At 49.0% G+C, this 19702-nt stretch overlaps 1 protein-coding gene across 6 annotated transcripts in view; it reads right to left on the bottom strand.

Annotated features, from left to right (window-relative positions):
* SASH1 (SAM and SH3 domain containing 1) overlaps positions 1 to 19702 on the bottom strand; it is a 299031-nt gene that overhangs the window by 13575 nt on the left and 265754 nt on the right. For all 6 annotated transcript variants that reach the window (XM_028510426.2, XM_036024863.1, XM_028510425.2 and 3 more), the window contains 7 exons: positions 14450 to 14796; positions 8899 to 8973; positions 6840 to 6983; positions 2927 to 3062; positions 1948 to 2117; positions 1029 to 1238; positions 105 to 255 (listed from right to left, as the gene is read on the bottom strand). In XM_028510426.2, coding sequence (XP_028366227.1) covers positions 105 to 255; positions 1029 to 1238; positions 1948 to 2117; positions 2927 to 3062; positions 6840 to 6983; positions 8899 to 8973; positions 14450 to 14796 — 1233 coding nt within the window. The remainder of the gene's footprint in view (positions 1 to 104; positions 256 to 1028; positions 1239 to 1947; positions 2118 to 2926; positions 3063 to 6839; positions 6984 to 8898; positions 8974 to 14449; positions 14797 to 19702) is intronic.

Here is a 19702-nt window from a genome sequence, read left to right as displayed (position 1 = left end):
GCTTACAGGAGGACGGCTGGTGATCTGGCAACAGTGCAGCGCTAACACGAGCACCCCTGGGCGGGGGCAGGGGGTGGGGCAGGGGCGTGGGGTGCACGACTTACTGTCATACTCCTGTAACAGCTCCACTGCGGTCAAGAGAACCGCTCTGTGTTCCGGGTCCCTGATGTTCAGCTCATCCAAGTCTTCCTCCTCCAGGAGCTTGAAGGTGTCCAGATCTTCATATCCGTTGAACAGGAAGGTGGGCATGTGCTCCTGCAAGGGGAAGACCACCAAAGTGCGTCAGCAGGCCCAGCCCCGTGACCCAGAGACCCACAACCAGCTCCAAACCCCCAAACTTCTTCCACAGTCGTGTCTACGCTAATTGAAAGATAAGTAAGTATCATCTGTGAGCTTCTGCGCCTCCCAGTCATGCGGCTCAGCGGGCAGATGGTTAATCATGGGGTAAGAAGATGTGCACTACAGACTGAAACAGGCTCCCCTGGCTGGCATTTTGATTGCGCCCTTGCTACGAGCTGCCACCTTGGGTGCCACATGGCACACAGTGGGGGAGGCTCTTCTCTCCTTTCCAGAAAGGACTGCGACTTCCCCAGAAACAAGAGGGTTTTGCAAAGAGGACTCGACCTGCTGCTGTAGCCCCCGCCCCTCACGAGATGCTGGGAATGGTGGTGGGATATGTGGGAGGAGGGGCTTCTCACGGCCTCTGCGGAGCCGAGGGTGAAGGGGGGCAGGGGTGATGCTTACTGCCCTTCCTGGCAGGAGCCTGACGCTCAGAGCTCCTGGAAAGCTGTTCTTGGGGTGTTAACAGCAAATCCTGACCTGGGGCTTAGCTAATGCCTGCAGCAGAGGTCAAGGGCGGCGTTAGAATACCGTTACCGACTTCTGCGCAATAATGGCTGCTCATCACAATAACGGGCCGCCCTTGTTGGAAGACATGAGTACCCCCTCCCTGTCCCTGAAAGTGTCCTCCTTGGCTGGCTTAGTTCAGAAGGAGAAGCAACATGTGACCACAAACGGAGGGAACTGACTTTCAGGTTAATCCGGTCAAGGAGATCCTCCACAGACTTGGGCTGGGGTGGTCTTCCTTTTCTCTTCCTCCTGGTGGGGCGCTTGGGCTTCTCCTCCTCCTCATTTAGCACGTCCACGTAGATGAATTTGAAGGTGCCCACCTTGTTGTTCAACAGGCCCATCCAGGTGCCCATGGGTGGTTTGCTGATGATATCGATGATGTCTCCTTTCTGTGGCCCAGGGAACAAAGACCTTTCCATTAAGCACATTCCTACACATGAACCACAACTCGCTGAGATCTATGAATCACACAGATGTGAAAACACTAAGGCGGCCAGAGTCGGGGTTCCACGAGCGACCTTATGAATGAGGGTTTGGGAGAGGGCAAGACGGGACCCTCCTGACTGCTGGTCTCATGCCCTCCGCCCTCCGGCCCCACAGGGTGAGGGGCCCCCAGTGCGCATGGCCAGGTGCAGGGCTCTCTGAATGCCTCGCCGTCATCCGGAGCTCCTGGGGCTTAGAGAAAGGATTTCCCCCGAATCAAATGCTGGCAGCAATCCCCGCTCTGTAACTGCTACATACATTTTGTCGAACGCCACCTGTCCCATATAAATACCACCGACCACAGAGAGAAGGAAATAAGGTGTCTTCAGCAGAAGAAAGGGCAGAAATTAGAGGCTAGAGGGCAACAGAAATTCCACAGGGACGTTGAGGTCAGAGGTCAGGGCCAGGAGGATGAAGTGGTGAGGACAGAGGATTAACACAAGACCCGCCTCTGTCCCAAACGCCGGCCGGTTCCATTTTGTTCCTCACTGCAGAGGAGACGGCTTATGAAGGCAGCCAAGACGCGGGCCAGGAGCACCGCAGCAGCCCAGCATCCAATGGCAAGAACAGAACACCTCTTATAGAGCCCAGGTCTAAGGCCAGACAGGGACGCACCTTGAGCTTCAGCGAGTCCGTGTCATAGGGGCTCGGTGTGAAGTCCGTGTGCACCCTGGCACGCCCGCAGAAGGGGCCCCGGTAGGGCGGCTCCTCGTCGTCGCCGTCTTCCGACTTGACGCTCTCCCTGTTGCTGGTCGAGGAATCGGTGGTGCTCACTGTCTGACCGCCTGCACAGGCAACACGGGAAGAGGGATCAGTACAGTACGGGCTTCCCGCAGAGCGGGGCTGAAGGGCACTGGAGGAGCCGCAGGTTAGGACACTAGAGGGCAGCGGAGTGAAACCGTGAGCCGCACGCAGGTCAGGACCAGGGCAGGACCGGGTTCTGAGTCGGGGGAGGATCTGAGAGTTCTGATTATCACCCCTAGGTGAGCCGCTAATTGGACAGGTGGGACTCCAGTGAGGGAGGTATCTTTATGATGTAGCAATGCAGGTAACATCAGAAGTCCCTCACATTCACAACCCCTCGTGGGTTGGCATACCATTTTTACCCCCATTTAACGGATGAGCAAACAAACTCAGAAAGGTCCAGTAACTTCCCCAAGGCCAGGTGCTTTTAAAGTGGTGCATTTAACAGTGGAATCTGCCCCCATACCATTCTGCGGACACCACCCCTGGTCAGAGTGGCTGGCCAGCACTTGTAATCAGTGACATCTATAACTGTCCTCCCTTCCCCCATCTCTTACTTTGTTGCTCATCTTCATAATGACCCTGAAGACACCCCCTCTGTTCTCCAGATCCTTCCTCTGAGACACTTTCCCTGTCTTCTGCAATCAAAACTCACCACCCGCCTTTCGTGCCGCTGCGGTACATAGACTGAACAAGCACGACTCCAGGCCCAGATATTTTGCAGGTCTAGCTCTCTAAGAGCATCTGGAGGATGCAAACTTGGGCTGTCTTTGAGTTGCCTGGACCTGACACCCAGTAAGTCTGACTTTGATCCCGAAGGAAAGCATCTACAATTACAAAGTAGACGTACTCATCGAGCTCTGTCCGCTCAGAGAACTCCGCAGACTCTCCACAGAACCGCCGGCCTTGAGCTTGGGCTTGTCCACGTGTTCAACGTCAGGCTGGGAGACGGGAGGGGAGCCCGGCATTCCATCGAGGCTCGTGTCCTGCAGTGGAGTTCAACAGAAGTGTGTTTCATCGGGGTGGACGACTGCCATTTTGTAATTCAAAGCAATTCAGCCCTCAACTAAAGCAAAGGTGATGCCTCAGCCAGCATTCTCCTCCTGTTTAATCTATGCTCTTACTCCATTTTAAAGGTGTAGCCTGTATAACTACTAATTAAACACTTAAAAATTAGTTTTCATGCTCAAAGAGACGTTCTTGAAATCTCTGAGAAAACCCTATCTGTTGGGAACCACCCTGCCTGGTATCAGAAGCTGTAACCTCTGCCAAGGCTAAGGCTGAGAAAATGATCTTGGACCATAAACCACCAAAAAGACAAAGCTTATCTCCCTGGCAGGAGCACCACTTCTGCTCCTTTTACTTCACCCTGCCTGGCCCCCAATGCTCGGTTGGCCAATGACGGGTAAGATTCCCCAAGGGGAGAATGACCTAAGACAGGCACAATCACGTGGGAGGCCCCCAAGGAAGGACTTTGGGGGCTACAGTAAAAGGGGGTGATGGACCCTCATCCCTCGCTTTGACATAGCATGAGTCCTCATTGGCTGTGAGAAAATCTCTTCATCTCTTGGCTGCCTTACTTCCCTTGCTCCACCTAAGCCTGAAACAATGACAGGGTGGTGCCGCCCTGTGCTGGAAAGGGCAGGTTCCCCAGGTGATCAGGCCTAAGAAAGAATATGTAAAATCCTGTGAAACCTGCTTTGTTTAGAATGCTCTCAATTAAATGATAAGGGTCCAAGGAAGAAGTAAGTTTGTTCCTTAAAGTTTTTTACAGCTCTTTGACCCTAACTCAAAATAGGCCCTCAGAGTCCCTTGTTATCTATTGTTTGATCCTTACTTCCCAGCAATGAGTAATTTGCTTTACCTGAATTCTTGTGCAAACGAACCCAGTAAAAGCCATTGAGGAAAAGGCTTTTGGCCCTTCTCCTTTGAGAGATCGGCCACCTTTCCTCCTCAAGCAGATAATGTCTTGGTAGACTTATTCTCATCCATGGTGGCCAGGGGGCCCTGCGGGCAGAGCACCTCTCCCCCCCCCCCATCTACCTCCTAGACAAAATACTTCAAAGGCTGCGAGACTGCTGGCATACTCAACAATCCAGCAATGAAGCTGGACTCCAAATGCACATCAGGTAGAATTCACTAATAAGAGAATATTTAATCTATCTGAAGGGAAACATTTACACTAAAAAAAAAAAGTGCACATCCCTTGCCTAAAAAGAAAAGACCAGATTCTTATGCTTCTAGTGACACAAATGATTGAAACTGGCTAATGAAATACCAACTCAGGACCCAGACATGCAGCAAAAACACCGTGTCTCAGTCTGTGAAGAAGTGTCCAGAGGCCTGAGCTGCTATCAGTTGTACCCAGGCTTTAGCATCTACCTGTTCTTTTTCGTGCTGCTAGGAAAAAGCTGTGATGCCCCTTTCAGGTCACTTTTGGGGTGGCCGTGCCTTTTGGGGGTGGCATCCACGTGGCAGCCCCTCATGTGCACGGGGAAGCCCGGCAGGCTCACTTGATGAGCAGTGAAACAATGCCTCCCTTCCAAAGTCAGCCGTGAGAACAGCTTACTGGCCAAAACAGAAACCTCTCTGGCATAGTCGCAGCCCTGCAAGCACCAAGCCGCCCAAACAAAACCTATTATTTGTGTGGTGCCGACTCATCAGAAGGACTCGAACAGGAGCCTGCGGGGCCCGCGAACATCTGAGGACAACGACTGTGGACGCTTCAGATCGCACACGCACTGCTTCACATTTGAGGGAAGTGAGCAGATGACCTCGAAAACGATACTCTCAACAGAGGTGCCATGACTTGGAAGCTGCTGACACTACAAAGTACTCATCCCTGAATAGAGTTTCATTTCTAAATCCTAAAATAAGACATCTACCCAATTAAGTTATTTTTTGATGCTTCTGCTAAAAGCACGCATGCTTTTATTTTTTAAAATAGTGATATTAAATATACATCTCTGATACTGTATGTTCTTAAATGCTTTTAAAAATTATTAATTTATTCATCACATATGCGTGGGTTACCTACAACAACACATACTATTGCAAGTAACAGACACATAACAGGAATGGAGCAGATAAACATCCTTACCAAATTGGTTGGCATATTTACTCAAAAGTTTAAAAAAAATGAACAAAGCTTGCAATCATTAATCTCCTCTCCTCCAAAAGCATTATAATGTTCACTTATTCCTTTTCTCTCTTTTTTTTAACTTATGTGACATGACTGCTTTTAAAAAACAGAGAGCTAAGAATACAAGGCAGGCATATAGTAGTAAAATTACAGAAAAATGCTCAAATGACATGAAAGTTCCATGCTTATGATCCATAAAGCAGAAAACCCCTGTGGGTGTTAAATTTACATGAGCTTTTAGGGGAAAAGCCAACTAAATGAAGTGCTTTTAAATTAGAGGTGCTGCTGCCATTGGCATAACATTGGTTTCCCAGGAGAGCACAGTTTGCTTTGTTTCTGGTCAGAAACACAGATCACCATCACGCCCACACCCACAGGGCCCAGAAACGCAAAGAATAACAGAAACAGTCATAGGGAAGACACACTGGAGGTGGCCCTGACTTCCCCTGTAGGTCTGGCAACCCAGGGTTTCTCCACCTGAGCACTATCAGCATTTTGGATTCCATGTCAAGGGGGCACCGTCCTGTGCATCGTTAACATGCCTCCCTGGTCTCTGTCCACTAGATGGCAGTAGCACCCACCCCACCCAAGCTGCAATTGTCCAAACGCCCCAAAATGGGTGGGGCAGCAAAATCACCCCGTGAGAACGACCGCAGCAAATTGGAGATGTTGTGCAGGCTTCGTCTGAATCACCGTGGATGGCCACGCTGGCTAGCCCATGTTCACGGTGGTCCAAACAAGGCGATGCCTGGGTTTTAGCTTACTATGCCCACCAGAGGGCAGCAGCGGAGCCACAATGCCTGCTGTCCCTGGCTTTACCGGGTAGATACAGCAGCATCACCTACCCAGTCCCAGCAGACAAGCAGCACACACAAGCACTTCAACAGACTACAAATGAACTGCAGAGGTGCCGGAGGAGAGTGCTCTGAAACTCTAACAGGCAGAATCAGCGAAAGGCTCAGCTCTCCACATGTCTTTATTCCCTCCACCCACACAATTAAGACAGAACCTGTTCTTTCTAGTGATGCGATAATCTGGAATTCGAGGGGATCAATTCTGTGACACCTTAATGGCTGCAGAGAGAGCCGGGGAGCGAAAACATCCCCATGGAAACGGGATTACTATGGAAGTCCCGCAGCCAGGCAGCATTTTCCGAGTTTGCTGCTCAGATGGCTGCGTATTTCTAGAGCGACTGGTGCCTGCGGAAACTTGAATGTCTTCCTTTTAGATTCGATGGCGGTGATGTCCACTCTAGGAAGGGATATTTTAGAAAATAAAAGCCTCCCTTTGTCTATAAATTTCAGTGCTTATTGCACTAAAGGAGTATCGTTTTTTCACGTGTCTCGTTCCTTCCGTCTACACGAAGTAGGAAGGGAAGGCCTGCGTTTTGCGCTCCCAGCACCAAGCACGGCGTCAAAGGACCCTGAGGGCTTAGTAAGCGCTGGTGGTGCCCAATGTTCTACTGCGGAAACCGAGCATGCTCCCAGGGCCGGGTGAATGCCAACACACGCCTGTACGTAACGTAGTGCCTAGTGCCGTTTACAGCCTCGGACCGACCGCCCTCGCCTCCCTGCCGCCAGGGGGAGCCGCGGGGCCCCCTGCGCGACAGCCGCGGGCCTACCTGCTCAGACACGGAGCTGCTGTACTTTTTAGACATCCTCTTCCTCATCGTCTCTTTCACTGACTTGACCTTCTTTCCAAGAGAGATGCGGGAGGCAGTGGGTGATTTGATGACTTCCTTGTACACGAAATCTCCTTCTTTGCCCTATAAGACAAAACAAAAACACCTTTAATCACAGAAAATAAAGTCCCCAAGCAGGTTTTATTATCCAAATCACTAATGTTCTACCTCAGAAAAATACTGGCATCCCCCAGAACTTTGCAATTTTTCCTTTGTTCAATCAGGGCTACATTATTAATCATTTAACTTTACTTTTGTTTTTTTTTAACTCTTTTTTATTTTTCAATTATAGTTGACATTCAACATTATTTTATATTTGTTTCAGGTGGATGTGGATGTTATTTATCTTTTTTTATTAAAAACTGAAAGCTACTCACTAAGGGGCTTTTGTTTGTTTAGAGTGGGACGTGAGATACTTTTTATTTAATCTTAGTATATTCTTCTCCTATTATACTTTTTTCCATCATTTTAAATACCCAAGGGGACGGCATTGCATTAGTAAAGAGTGATTTAGAGGAGCCAATATTCTGGGTAGGGGACGTAGTCCCAGAGGTGGGGGAGAAGAGAAGGACAGCACTTCGCATCACCCAGGGAAGTGGCGAGAACACAGCGGGAAATCGTGGTCACTACAAACCAGTGTCCAATCAGATCTGCATCTGTGTGGTCAACTCCTAAGAGTGAGGGGAAAAAACTCATTTTTTCATTGTTTAAAGGACTGGCTATATGAAATTATTAGTTTACAAAATCAATAAAACTAGATGTCTAAATAAAATAGTTTTATTCTTCCAGGAAATTCTCAAACACTTCACAAATCACAGACGGGGGTTTCAGCGGACACCTGGTACAGTTTGCCGACAAAATGCACGAGGGGAAAGCAAAACGGTACGTCAGACTCGCCTGCACCTGGGGCCCACGCAAGTCAACACGGGGAGCAGAGCTGGGACAGGCCTGTCCCCAGGCTGGGGCCCGGAAGCAGCAGGTCTAAGCAGCCAGTAACCTCGGCTCTCGGGACTCTGCTTTGCTTCGTCCCCAAGAAGGCTGGGTTCACTCCAGGACACCCCAGATCAGAAAGACCTAGGCTTAATAGGGGGCTATACACTTGGCCTATGATAAAACTGGGTTTTAGAGACTCTGGCAAATACCCTTGAACCCAAATCACAGGGCTCCATCCCACCGCATGGCTGGTGTGCTGCAGTCGTGCGCACCGAAAACCAGGGGGAGACCGCGGGGGCCGAGCACAGATGTCTGCATGAGTGACTGGGAGAAAGGGGAAACCAGGCACAGAAGGGAAGGTGGTGCTGGAAGGAGAGAGATGGAGGCCAGCGGTGGCCTGACAGTGCCCCCAGGAGAGAGGAGTCTCTCGGGGAGGGGCTGGGCGCACAGGTGGAGGGATTAAGCACAGACACAGACAACAGCATGGAGATTATTACCAAAGGGAAAAAGGGGTTGGGAGGAGGTGGAGGAGGGTGAAGGGGGGTCAATGTGATGGATGGAGACTTGACTTGGGGTGGTGAACACACAATACAATATACAGATGAGCCCTGGCTGGTGTGGCTCAGTGGATTGAGCTCTGGCCTGTGAACCAAAGGGTCACCGGTTCAATTCCCAGTCAGGGCACATGCCTGGGTTGTGGGCCGGGTCCCTGGTTGGGGGTGTGTGAGAGGCCACCAGTAGATACATCTCTCACACATTGATGTTTCTCTCCCTCTCCTCCCCTCTCCCCCTTCCTGTCTCTCTAAAAATAAATAAAAATCTTTAAATAAATATATATATAAGATATAGAATTATACACCTGGAACCTATATATCAGCTAATATCACCCCAATAAATTCAATAAAAAACTTTTTAAAAATGTGTGACATAGGTCTTCTTTTCAAACGTGATTTAGGATCACCAAGGAAAAGGTCAGCAGTCTCAGTCTCAAGGACACTCGGTGGGAAACTATGCCAACCACGTCGCCCGAACCGAACCTCCTGCTTCTCCGCCGCCGTCTACTCACCAGCGGGTCAGAGTTATTGCTGCCGATGTGCAGGGCGCGATTGGTCAGGTCAAACCCTCCGAAACTGCAGGTTCTCTGTGGAAAGCAGAGGGCAGGGCCGTTATGCTCGAGTCAGCCCAGCACATTCCCCACCTGCAGGACGTCACGGAACCACAGATGCGACACGGGATGAAGGTTGGACGAGAAACGATGAGAAAAAAATACATGACTCATGTCCCAAGGAAACTTCCCTCGGTTTTTACCCTTGCATGGGCCGCTGGGATGGCACCTGCCCCAGAGGTCCAAAGTCCCCTGGTGGCACAAAGACCAACTGGTTAAAAAACAGAAACACGACCAAACACCATCCACAAGTTAAAGGCTCCAAGTTTCTGTCGCTTAGCAACAGACTTCCCCGCCCAGCCCCCTGATGGTAAGCTGCGCATGATCATGGTAAGGAGGGAAGCCGTGTGCCCTGAAGGATCTCGGAAACCCAGGTCTGAAGTCCTCTGGCTCGTCCACCCATTGATGGCAGGCCTTGTGAACAGACTCTTTTGTTTAGTTTTAAATCACTAAGAAGGGGGAAAATGGGTTATGTTTATAGTAGTCCAATCAGGCCAAGAGGATTACTCACTCATTGCTTTCCCGACCTAGCCAAAAACACTGGTAAGTTTCCCCTCTAACTGCCTGACTTCATTAAGTATGACCTTTTTCTCGGTGCATGAAGTGGAGATGCCACATTTGCCCAGAACGAAAAAAGTTGATTCCATGGCTATCTTTGACCGCACTCCTTAATTCCAATGGGAAAAACACAGATGTTATGAAACATGAAAACTTTAATGCTCTTTCCATTGGTTTCAAATGTTGTGGAACTGCATATATTTCAGTGATTTTTATATTTTGAAAGGTTGGTTTGAATTCCCTTTCATTTATCTAGCAAAAGCTACTCAAGGACCATCTATCTCTCTGACCCTTCCTGCACCAAAAAATCTGAAAAAAAAAAAAAAAAAAAAAGACAGAGAGAGAAAGAAACTTAAAGCACACTAATTCTTGTTACAACTGATTATCTTTTAAGATACTAGTAAAAAAAGTTGAATATCAGATTTAGGGTCCATAATTTGTAGAATGTTTCTCACAGAACTCTAGTTAACAGCGATTAAACACAAGAAACAAACATAAAGCACAATGTATACTGTAAACACTACTTAAAATAAATGTACTTTAGACAGAAATTAAATGAGTTGAAAAAGAAACATCCAGAAGGAAAAACGCCTAGGTTTCTGAAGTCACTCAGACGTGGACCCACATCCTGGTTCTCCACTGGACTTGCTGTGTGACCACAGGTAAAACACGCAAACTCTCTGAGCTTTGTTTTCTTCACCTGTAAAATACTACCTATGGCATACATTTGAAGACTTCTAGCCTACTACTCGGTACAAAGCAGACACTCTTAGGAATGTCACTTTCTTCCATTACTTCTCATTTGGGCTGCACTGAGAACAGCAGCTTGTCCTAACAATTGCTGTATTGAAGTTTAGGCTTAGACAATAATTTAAATATGCAAATGAAGGACCAGAGCTTAGTTCTATGCCTGACATTCTGGGAGCTTCGACTGTAAAACCAGAGCATCCCAGGAACGGGACAAAAGGGAGAGCTAGCAGGTGTGGCAGAAGGGAGGGCCAGGAGGTGCAGGGGGTTACAGGAGACGTTCAGGATGTCACACGACTGTCCCCCTTCACCACAGTTGTCACTGCTGTTTTAAATAATCTACCACAGACAGGATGTCCAGTGACCATTATTCTAACTTTATATTAAATACTACTCAACAGCCCTGGCTGGTATAGCTCAGTGGATTGAGCATGGGCTGCGAACCAGAGGGTCGCCGGTTTGATTCCCAGTCAGGGCACATGCCTGGGTTGCGGGCCAGGTCCTCAGTGGGGGCCACGTGAGAAGCAACCACACACTGATGTTTCTCTCCCATTCTTTATCCCTCCCTTCCTCTCTCTCTAAAATAAATAAATATTTTTAAACAAATACCAATGGACAATCTGACTTCCCTTATAATTAACTCAACTAGAGCTGTATCTAATCTATAAAAACAGAAAGACCTCTTTATGCAAAAACACTCACCAAATCCCCTGACCTGGAGAGCAATGCTATGAATACCTCTCCAGGCTAATCTCTGGCTCACAATGTCAAATAGAGATTTCTCATTTTTGCAGAGGCAGTGACTGCGTTCCAGCTCTTTTCCTGTGACTCCAGGCTTCACAGGCACAGTATGGCACCCAGATGCCGCCTCATTTTATGGCTTTTGCACTTTCCTGCTTTAAATTCCAGCATTAACTGCAACACTGGAGCCCAGCACGTTGCTTCTGAGGCATATGAAATAACTGACAAAGAATTTATGTGGAAAGTGTAACTGTAATAAATTAGAAGCTCATTCATATCTTCATATGCCTGCTGTATGCATCTATTCCTAAAATAAAAGCTTAAAAAAGAGTGGATCGGTTTTTATAACCACCACCTAAAACCTCTCCCGGCGATACGCTAAGATATCTGGAAATGATTCTTCTTTATCGCTGTGGGAGAACAAAGACTGTAACAATGGGCATTGCCTGAACTAATCTCTACCTTTTCAGTAACGTCAAGTAGTTCTGAAAGCACCACCCCTTCGACAGAGAAGAGAGACTTCAGAGGGAGTAGTGAAAGAAAGGAAACCAATCTTCGACTTGGGTGGTCTCCATCAATGAAACCTCAATGAGGTTCACAGAGCTCCTAGTTCTCACGTGCAGGTGATTGTAAGAACATTTAAGATAGATGCTTGTGGGTGAGGAGGTCCAGGCAATGGGATGGTCATGCAGTTGGAAACACATGTTTTGGGGGGGATAGGGTTGAAGTTTAAAAATGGACAAAATTCCAAAATGTCATGCATGTCTGTTCCACCAAATGAAAACTGAATGACCAAATAAAAAGTGAGACAAGTGACCATTTTCAGTGAATACAAAGCATTATCATTTCCCTGAGGCTTCATCAAGCAAACATGGCACTTTTTTTTGAAAGACAGAAAGATCAAGGTTGAAGACTAGAGAAAACTGTGCATTTTGGATAAATGAAGGAGATTTATGACAAAAGAAGAGGGGGAAAAAAAACGTTTGAAGTAAACCAAGGAAGAAATTCTCTCAATCTCTTAAAAATAAAAAGCTCTTTCTCACATGTAACATTATTTTCCCTTATATTCACTGACTAATTAGCAAGTTTTGTTTTCCTGATTGTACAACTGACTTACAATAACAGGTAACCTGCAAACTCTAATTTCATACTGAATACATGTTTCAACAAGTATTAGTACTGCCCAGCACGGCCTCAAGGTCACGGCACCTTGGAAACATCCAGCCTCTGTGACTCGTGGCTCAGAGATGACGTACGCCACTTTTACGGGGGGATAAAAGGCTCAGAGGCCCTTACTCAAGGTCAAGGAAGAATCGGTCCCTGTGCAATGTTAACTGGCTCCAATCTTAGACATGGACTTCTGGACAGAAAGATTCTGATCCAGCTGTGCCATCCAGCTGAGGCGCACACGGACAACTCCGAGGGTTCCGTGCGACTCAGGATTACAGGACTTAAAGGCACAGAGCGGAGCCGTCAGTTAACAGAGGAGAGGTGACTCTGCTTCACCAAGGCCGTGCCAAATGGCAGAGGCACAGAATGGGCGGGACACTAACAAAGGTAGAAAGTAAATCGTGCCAAGACTGGTTAACCACAAGTATTATGCAAAAGATTTGTGGCCCAGAACGGAGTGAGTGAGAAGAAAGAATTCTGTTATTTTACAACAGAACCGAACCACCAAAACATGGCTGCCATGATGCTGAAAGCAGCAGAAGAGAAGCTGCCACTACTGGTATTGAAAGTGTTGTGAGAATGACGGGAATGTGAAAAAGGAGACAAGCATTAGCCTGAAAGTCAGCTCGTGTGGGAATATGTGGAAAACCTAAGGGCCAAGGACAGACCTAAGGACCTATGAGAGTGGAGGTCATCGTAAGGGTGGCATTGGCCAATCAGTCTCCACTCCCACGAAAGCAGAGCTTTACTGCATGAATTTAATTACAGAAATTGTCTGGGGAAGAAGAACCTCTCACTGAAGAATGTGAACAGACCCTGGAGGAAGCCCCCAGGAGAGGCTCCAAAGTAGCCTATTCCTTAGGCCTTTAAAAAATCGAGGGCGGGAGGGCACAGCCAGCAGCCCTGAGGGCACCCGGGGACAGCAGGGCCCGGAAGTTGGGTGGGAATTTCAGGGAATAAAATACCTATACCCTCAAGTTCAAAATAAGTTGTGCCCTAAAAATACATTTTACCAAGTTTAGTAATTCAGGAGTAAAACTAAAAAAAAACATTCTATTATTTGAAAGTAAGCACCTTTGTTCCTTACTATGTATAAAAGAACAGAGAGCCGTGCAGGACGTTTTTAAATATCTGTTCCTTCGATTAAAAAGATTAAGAACACCCACTAGACTTAAGTAAAAAGCTCTTAATTTTCTGCCCTTTTCAGTTAAGAATTTTCCATTTGCTTCTACTGATAAAAGAAACACACTTGACGTCGTTTCCAAATCACCAAACTGGTACTTGCAATGATGGCGATCTTTCCATGAGCTAGCTCCTAATTGTTTTAATTAAGCAAAACAATAAGCATCTCTTTTAAGGGCAGAGCGTCCTCTGTTTTGAATCAGCTTCTTTGAGACCCAGTGACAGGATGGCTGGGAAAGAAGACAGCCACTCCCGGGAGGAGGCCAGACCCCACCCACCCCAGGACCCAGAAGGCCCTGCTCTGGATCAGCATCCATGCTGAGTTTTAATTAAAAATCAAACAGCTGCAGCTGGAAAGAGGACAATGGAGAAGAAGGAGAAGCCATTCCAGGGTAACAGCAGCAGGGCTGGAAATCTGAGAGGATGGTGGGATGGACCCAGAAGTGAGGACGTTAGAAGTAGAAGAGAGGGGAGGGTGCCAAGCTCTGCAAAACCAAGGCCATAATGCTTGACTACGCATCACGGAAATGACAAGGCCATCCTGGTGACCGTCGTGGAGACTCACGGACTTCTGGTGGATTCTCAAGAGAACCCTCTTAGTACAGCGGTCGACCGTGGCGGCCCACTTCCTCTTGGCCTCCTCGTCCTCCTCCAGCAAGCACCGCCTCAGGTCCTGTTTCTCAGCCTTGCTCAGGGTCCTGTCTGAGGCAGGGCGCACTAGCTGGGTCAGGTTCAGGTGGCTGTACAGGCTCCGCTCCACCACGTAGGTGATATTGAACTCGCTGACCGAGGGGCGCCCGCGCGCCCTCCTGCTGGGGACGCCACAGCTCCCTCCCCCTTTGGGTCTCTGCCGCAGCAGCTGCAGGTCACAGGTCGTGGTGTTAACGCCTTTTCTGGAGGGGCGCTGGCAGAGGAAAGCTCTGGAACACGAATAATTAGTATCCGTTTTCTTCAAGCGGATGTGCTTGCGGACGCTCTGAACCTCCTCCAGGGACACTAGAAGGTGGTGCCTACGCCGGTGGTTGTCATAGAAGCAAAGACCGTCCGTACTTACCCCGTGGCTCAGGGACCCCAGACTCTTCTTCATCTCGCCCTCGGTCAGGGAGCGGGACACCTTCTGGGCCTTTTCTTCTTCTGGGTAGGAGAAGAAGGTCCCCATCTTCTTGGGGGGCTTAATGAGGCCCCGGCTCTCTCCTTTGCTGAAGGTTTTGACCAACTTCCGCCCAGCTCCCCAGGTCTCCAGGTTGCTCAGCGATGGAGAAGTGGCGACAGAGTCGGAATCATCTTCCGGAGGTTTCTCGGGAGAGCCGTCGAAGAAAAACGGCTTCTTGTGCACTCCGGAGTAGAGGGCGGACCTCTCGTCCAGGGCGGGGCAGTTCTCCGGGGCAGGCTCCTCCCCGCCTGCGGAGGAATCAGCACAGACAGGGTGAGGCCGCGCCCCCAGACACGCCTTCGCATTCTCTCACCCCTTTCTTTACGCACCCCGCCCCCCAGAACTACGCTAGCCCACACAGAAACCACGATGACCGCGCCAGCCCCCCTGTATCACTTGTACTCTTCACTAGCCTGGCTCCCACGTAAACAAAAGCATGCACAAAAAAATAACCAAGCTGTGGTTACGAACGTGTAGTTTCACACGAGCTCAATGTTAACAGGTTTCACTTGCGTCTTCCTCTCCCTCTTTAAATAGCTTCACAGACCAAACACCTTAATAGACCTATTACGAATGCCATTTGGACAATCCAAACCAGTCACTGCCATGACCCGTGTTCCTTAGCATTTGGGGATCATTAGTCTCCCCAGCTTAAGGGCGCTAATCCTCAGAAGCTGAAAATCAGGATCTCTCCCCTTCTGAAGGCCCTCCTGCTGAGCCGGGTGGCCTGTTTAGACTCGGAGCGTGATGCACGCCATGTGGCCGGCAGCGGTTTTTTACTGGTGCATACGCCATGTCATTAAACCGCCGAGGCAGCTTGGGTGCGGAAACGCCACGAAGGGCTGTGCCTTGCAAATGCAACTGGGGGATGACGGGTCTCCAGTTGACAGGCCAAACTCACAGAGTGAGGGAGCGGAGTGATCCCAGCCAGGCTTTCCCAACACCTCAGGCCCTGCTAGAAGCAGCAGGGGCATCTGAGGGCCTGGGCACGCCAGCAGCCCCATCGAGCGTTCCACTGCGTCTCAAGGATTCCAGCTCCTTAAGTTTCTGCCGGAGCCAGGTACCACCGCCAAGCCCTCCGGAGCCCAGTGGAAAGGTCTGGGCTTGCTGGCAGGAAAACTGAGTTCTTTTCTGCGTGTGTGATGTGCACAGATGTGAGAAAAAGAAGTAGGTCAAACTGTGGGTGTAGTGACCCCATCTGGCTGCGTCCTTTTAATTATAAGGAAACTTTGGAGCATGGCAGGTTTCCACCAGCTGAACTGGGAAGGGGGAAAAAATACAAAGTTTCCTGGAACAGAGGGATGGCGCTAAATATACCAGCTGGGACGCGGGTGCCAGTGTGTGGTGAAACGTCGGCGATAAAGGGAGAGGGCCCCTCACTTCACAGCGGGGAAAAGATGAGTGAATTGGTAGCAGTCCTTTAAAAATTCCAGGCGTTTCCTACTTTTCCAACAGATGGGACCTCACAGTGACAAACAGGAAAAAAAGGACCACTGCCACCAGTACAGCCTGAGACTGACTTAGATGTTAAGCAGATGGCAGTGGGAAGGGAGAGGGGGAAACTGTCCAGTCCAAAGCCCTCCACGACCTGCATGCAGCACAAACACACTTGCTGAAGATTTATTCCCGGGTCTTTCCAGAGAGGTCAAAATTAGGGTCCAGGGTTCTGACAGGACTTTGCCAGACCAGAGGCAGTGAGCAAATATCATGCAAGTCTCCGGCTGCTTCCTCAGGACATCTGACGTACACGGTGTGGAGGCCGGGGGTCCGTTCCCGTGTTGCCGGGAGTACAAGTGGCAACCTCTTCTAGACAGTCTCCTGTCCTTGGCCAAGAGGAGAGGCACAGCCTTCTCCGTGGCCCAGATGTCCACAGAGGTGTGCAAAGGCCCTTACCTACCCCCTTAGGGGCTTCAGGGTAATCAGGTGGGTTGACTAAATAGATTAAAGCCCTGTCACTCAGCAGTGGGCTGGAAATCTTCTGGGCTCTGTCTTTTTAGGGTTGTCATCAGAGACTGCAATACTTCCACGTCACATCTGAGTTTGGGACCATGACTTAGGTAGCTCTACTTCCTGGCCCCGGAAGCCGGCATCTACTGAGGAGTCTGGCGGGACATGCGGCCGCACCAGCCTGTGCTGGGGGCCAGCCTCCCGTGGTGCAGGCTCTTCCGTCTGCGGGGCCCCCAGCCATGAATGCCCAGCCTGGACTTGACCCCTTGGGTTCAGAGCACTGCTTCAGCGATTCCCCTCTGACATGGAGGTACAACTGCCCCACGGGGAGAGTGACAATCGGGAGTGCTCACTCTGTCGGCACTGGGTGTGATTTGCTTCGCATATTGACCTTTATCTGTTTTATTCAGCTGAGATCAGAATTCAGAAGGAAAGGCGATGTTGACAGCATCCCATGTGGGAGGACTTAAGGCTGAGAACACAGATTTATGCCCCAGACTCCAGCCCTGGCTTTGCCACTCGGCATCTCCACGAACCTTGGGCAATTACTTTGGTCTCTGAGTCTGTTTCTTAGTGATACCTACCGTGAGGGCATTGGGAGGATAAAAGTAAACAGAAAGGTCTGGGGCAGTACCCTGTGATGCTGAAGAGCACCGAACGTGAGCCAGTGATTCACTATCGGGTTCCACCAAAAGCTGCAGCAATGAGGGAAGGGGGTGGGACAGTATCAGCTCCAGAAAAAGACACAGAAATGGGCAGAGGGCACTGGCCTGGCTTGCAGTTTAACACTGTCGAGGGTCACCTGTGCCCCAGATAAGGGCTTGAAACTCAAGTTACCAGGTGAGCCTGGGGGAAGGGTTATAACTCTCCAGGATTTTCCAAGCCTGCAGAGCTGGGGACTGAGGGGAGGCGTGGGAGCAGAGTGGAGACCCAAAAGGCAGAGGACACAGGCTGCCAGAACCTAATTCTGGGTCTTCTACTGGCTGGCTTGGTGGGGTGACCTGCAGTAAATTTCTTCACCTCTTGGTGTCTTAGTTCCCTCCTTTGTGAAATGAGCATGGTATGAGTCCTGCCTCTGGTGGCCATCCGGAGGAAGATCTAGTAACTAGAACATAAAACCTAAAGTGTTTAGGAAGTGCCTGGCATATAGGATGCTCTCAGTAAATATTCAGACAACATAGTATTGGCCCAGGCATGCAGGAAGTCAAAGGATCAGATCCTTAAAAGTCTGGGGCAGGAGTTGGGAATATGAATATCATATTCAACTGCTTGCAAAAGCAGGGGCCAAAGTAGCAAGTCCCACTTCTTTTGCTAATGAGGAACCTCGGAGGGTTCTATGCAGGAGTTGGAGGGAGCTCTTGTCTAGCAAGCTGTTGGGGACAGCCGATGCAGACGCCCTGAGCTGCACACACACCTGGGGCCTCTCTTGGTCACAGGTCATGGCTTTGGGGATACCAACAAGCCCAGCCAATGGCATCGCAGCTCCCCAACTCACTCGGGACTCAGCTCGCTGAATCCGCCCCCCACCTGAGACAGGGAACTCACACCAACATGAATTCAAGTTCAGAGTGAAAAGTCCACTTGGTCATTATTTTCACCCTAGAGTTCTCTCTTTTGGTGTATATTTTTCCTTTTTACAACTATGTCTCTCAGAGTTGGTCGAGTTATTTATTCTGAGATAAATATGTGAGTTAGGATATTTCTGTGTTTCTAAACATGTTGTTCTAGTGGAAAGGCCACCTCCACACACGTGACTGTCAGGTACGAAGGGGTCAAGGGGTCAACACTAACTGCTCCACTCATCTGATCTCGTTTCTGAAGAAGGGCCGCCAGTCCAGTTGTGACGTTGAGATTTGTCAAGTGTGCACGAGATTTCAGAACACGACGCCCCCTAGAGTCAAGGATGGCGACTCCACGTGGTTCTAGTTAATGCCACTGACGGACACCGCGCGTGATTTCAGTACGAGCCGCCCCAGAGAGGGGAAGCCAGGCTCTCTTCCGTGTTGTGGAAACTGTGACCGGCACACAGGCATTCAAACATCCAAACGCAACATCGGCGTTGCACCCAGGAGAAAAAGACACCCAGACGAACCCCAGGAGACTCAATACAACTCGCAGTCTGTGGAATTGGCCATCAAGCCGATCCCTCTCACTTCCCCCTCCTTCCTTCTCCCTTTCAACTTCCTCTCTCCCACAGTAACCACTTCACCTGCCATGTTCCTCCAGGGCATTGAAACTGACAAATAATTACAACAAATTAAAAGAAGAAACAGTAATAACCGCAGCAGGAAACCATCATCTACCTAAACGAAGGGGAATTCAATTCCCTCCACAGCTTCATTTTATCTGTGTACCAAAAAAAAATCTCCACAATGGTGCTTTCTAAATCTACATGTTAAAAATTTTAAACTCCTCACAATGTAGGTGTGACATTTTAATAAGAAATATGCTTTAAAAAAAAAAAAAGGACATTCTTTCCAGTGTTTCTTCCAGTCATTTACCAAACAGGAAATCTTACTCTTTCATCTTTTGGGAAGATTTTCTACAAGATGCTGCAAATGCACATTACTAACAAAAAGCCAGATCCCACGGTGATTCAAACTGTCGTAACTACACTTGAAAGGTTAACTATTCATTCCAAGAAATCCAAGCTCACGCCCCTTCTGACATTATTGCTTCATCTACCACGTGGCTTGGTGGCAATATAGCTCTCAGGGACCCACTCTGCACGGGAGGCGCTTAAAGCCTCATCTGAACTGAGATCTGACCGTCCCTCAGAGAGCCGAGAGGACACGAAGTGCCTCCATTGTCAGATGTGCATTGGAGGTGGCTGCCTATCAAATTCCGACCAAATCCACTGGGCAGGAACCACTGTCCTTTTTGGGACAGAGGCTTATGCTAAGAGGAAGTTATAAAATAAATTAATATAAAATGATATAAGCTATATAAGCTCAAAAATGAAAGCTGGGCCACACCTGGAGAAGATTTCACTGTCCCATACCAGCCAGTTCTCATCTCTGTACTATTTAAAATACTAAGCCCCCGGAACGCTGGACGCCAGAGCCTTCACCCCACACCATCCTGAGAGCACTGCCCAGCTGACACGCAGCCCCAATTCTCCCTCTGCCAGAACTCAATCCATCTTCCACTTGAAATCATACCCTTTTTCTCCTCAAAACAGCCCCCACACGATTTGCTTTGGAAGAA

This window comes from Phyllostomus discolor, chromosome 4, assembly GCF_004126475.2.
Source record: "Phyllostomus discolor isolate MPI-MPIP mPhyDis1 chromosome 4, mPhyDis1.pri.v3, whole genome shotgun sequence".
NCBI lineage: Eukaryota > Metazoa > Chordata > Mammalia > Chiroptera > Phyllostomidae > Phyllostomus > Phyllostomus discolor.
The sequence above is the reverse complement of the archived record's forward strand: the minus strand, read 5'-3'. Positions and strand labels throughout refer to the sequence as shown.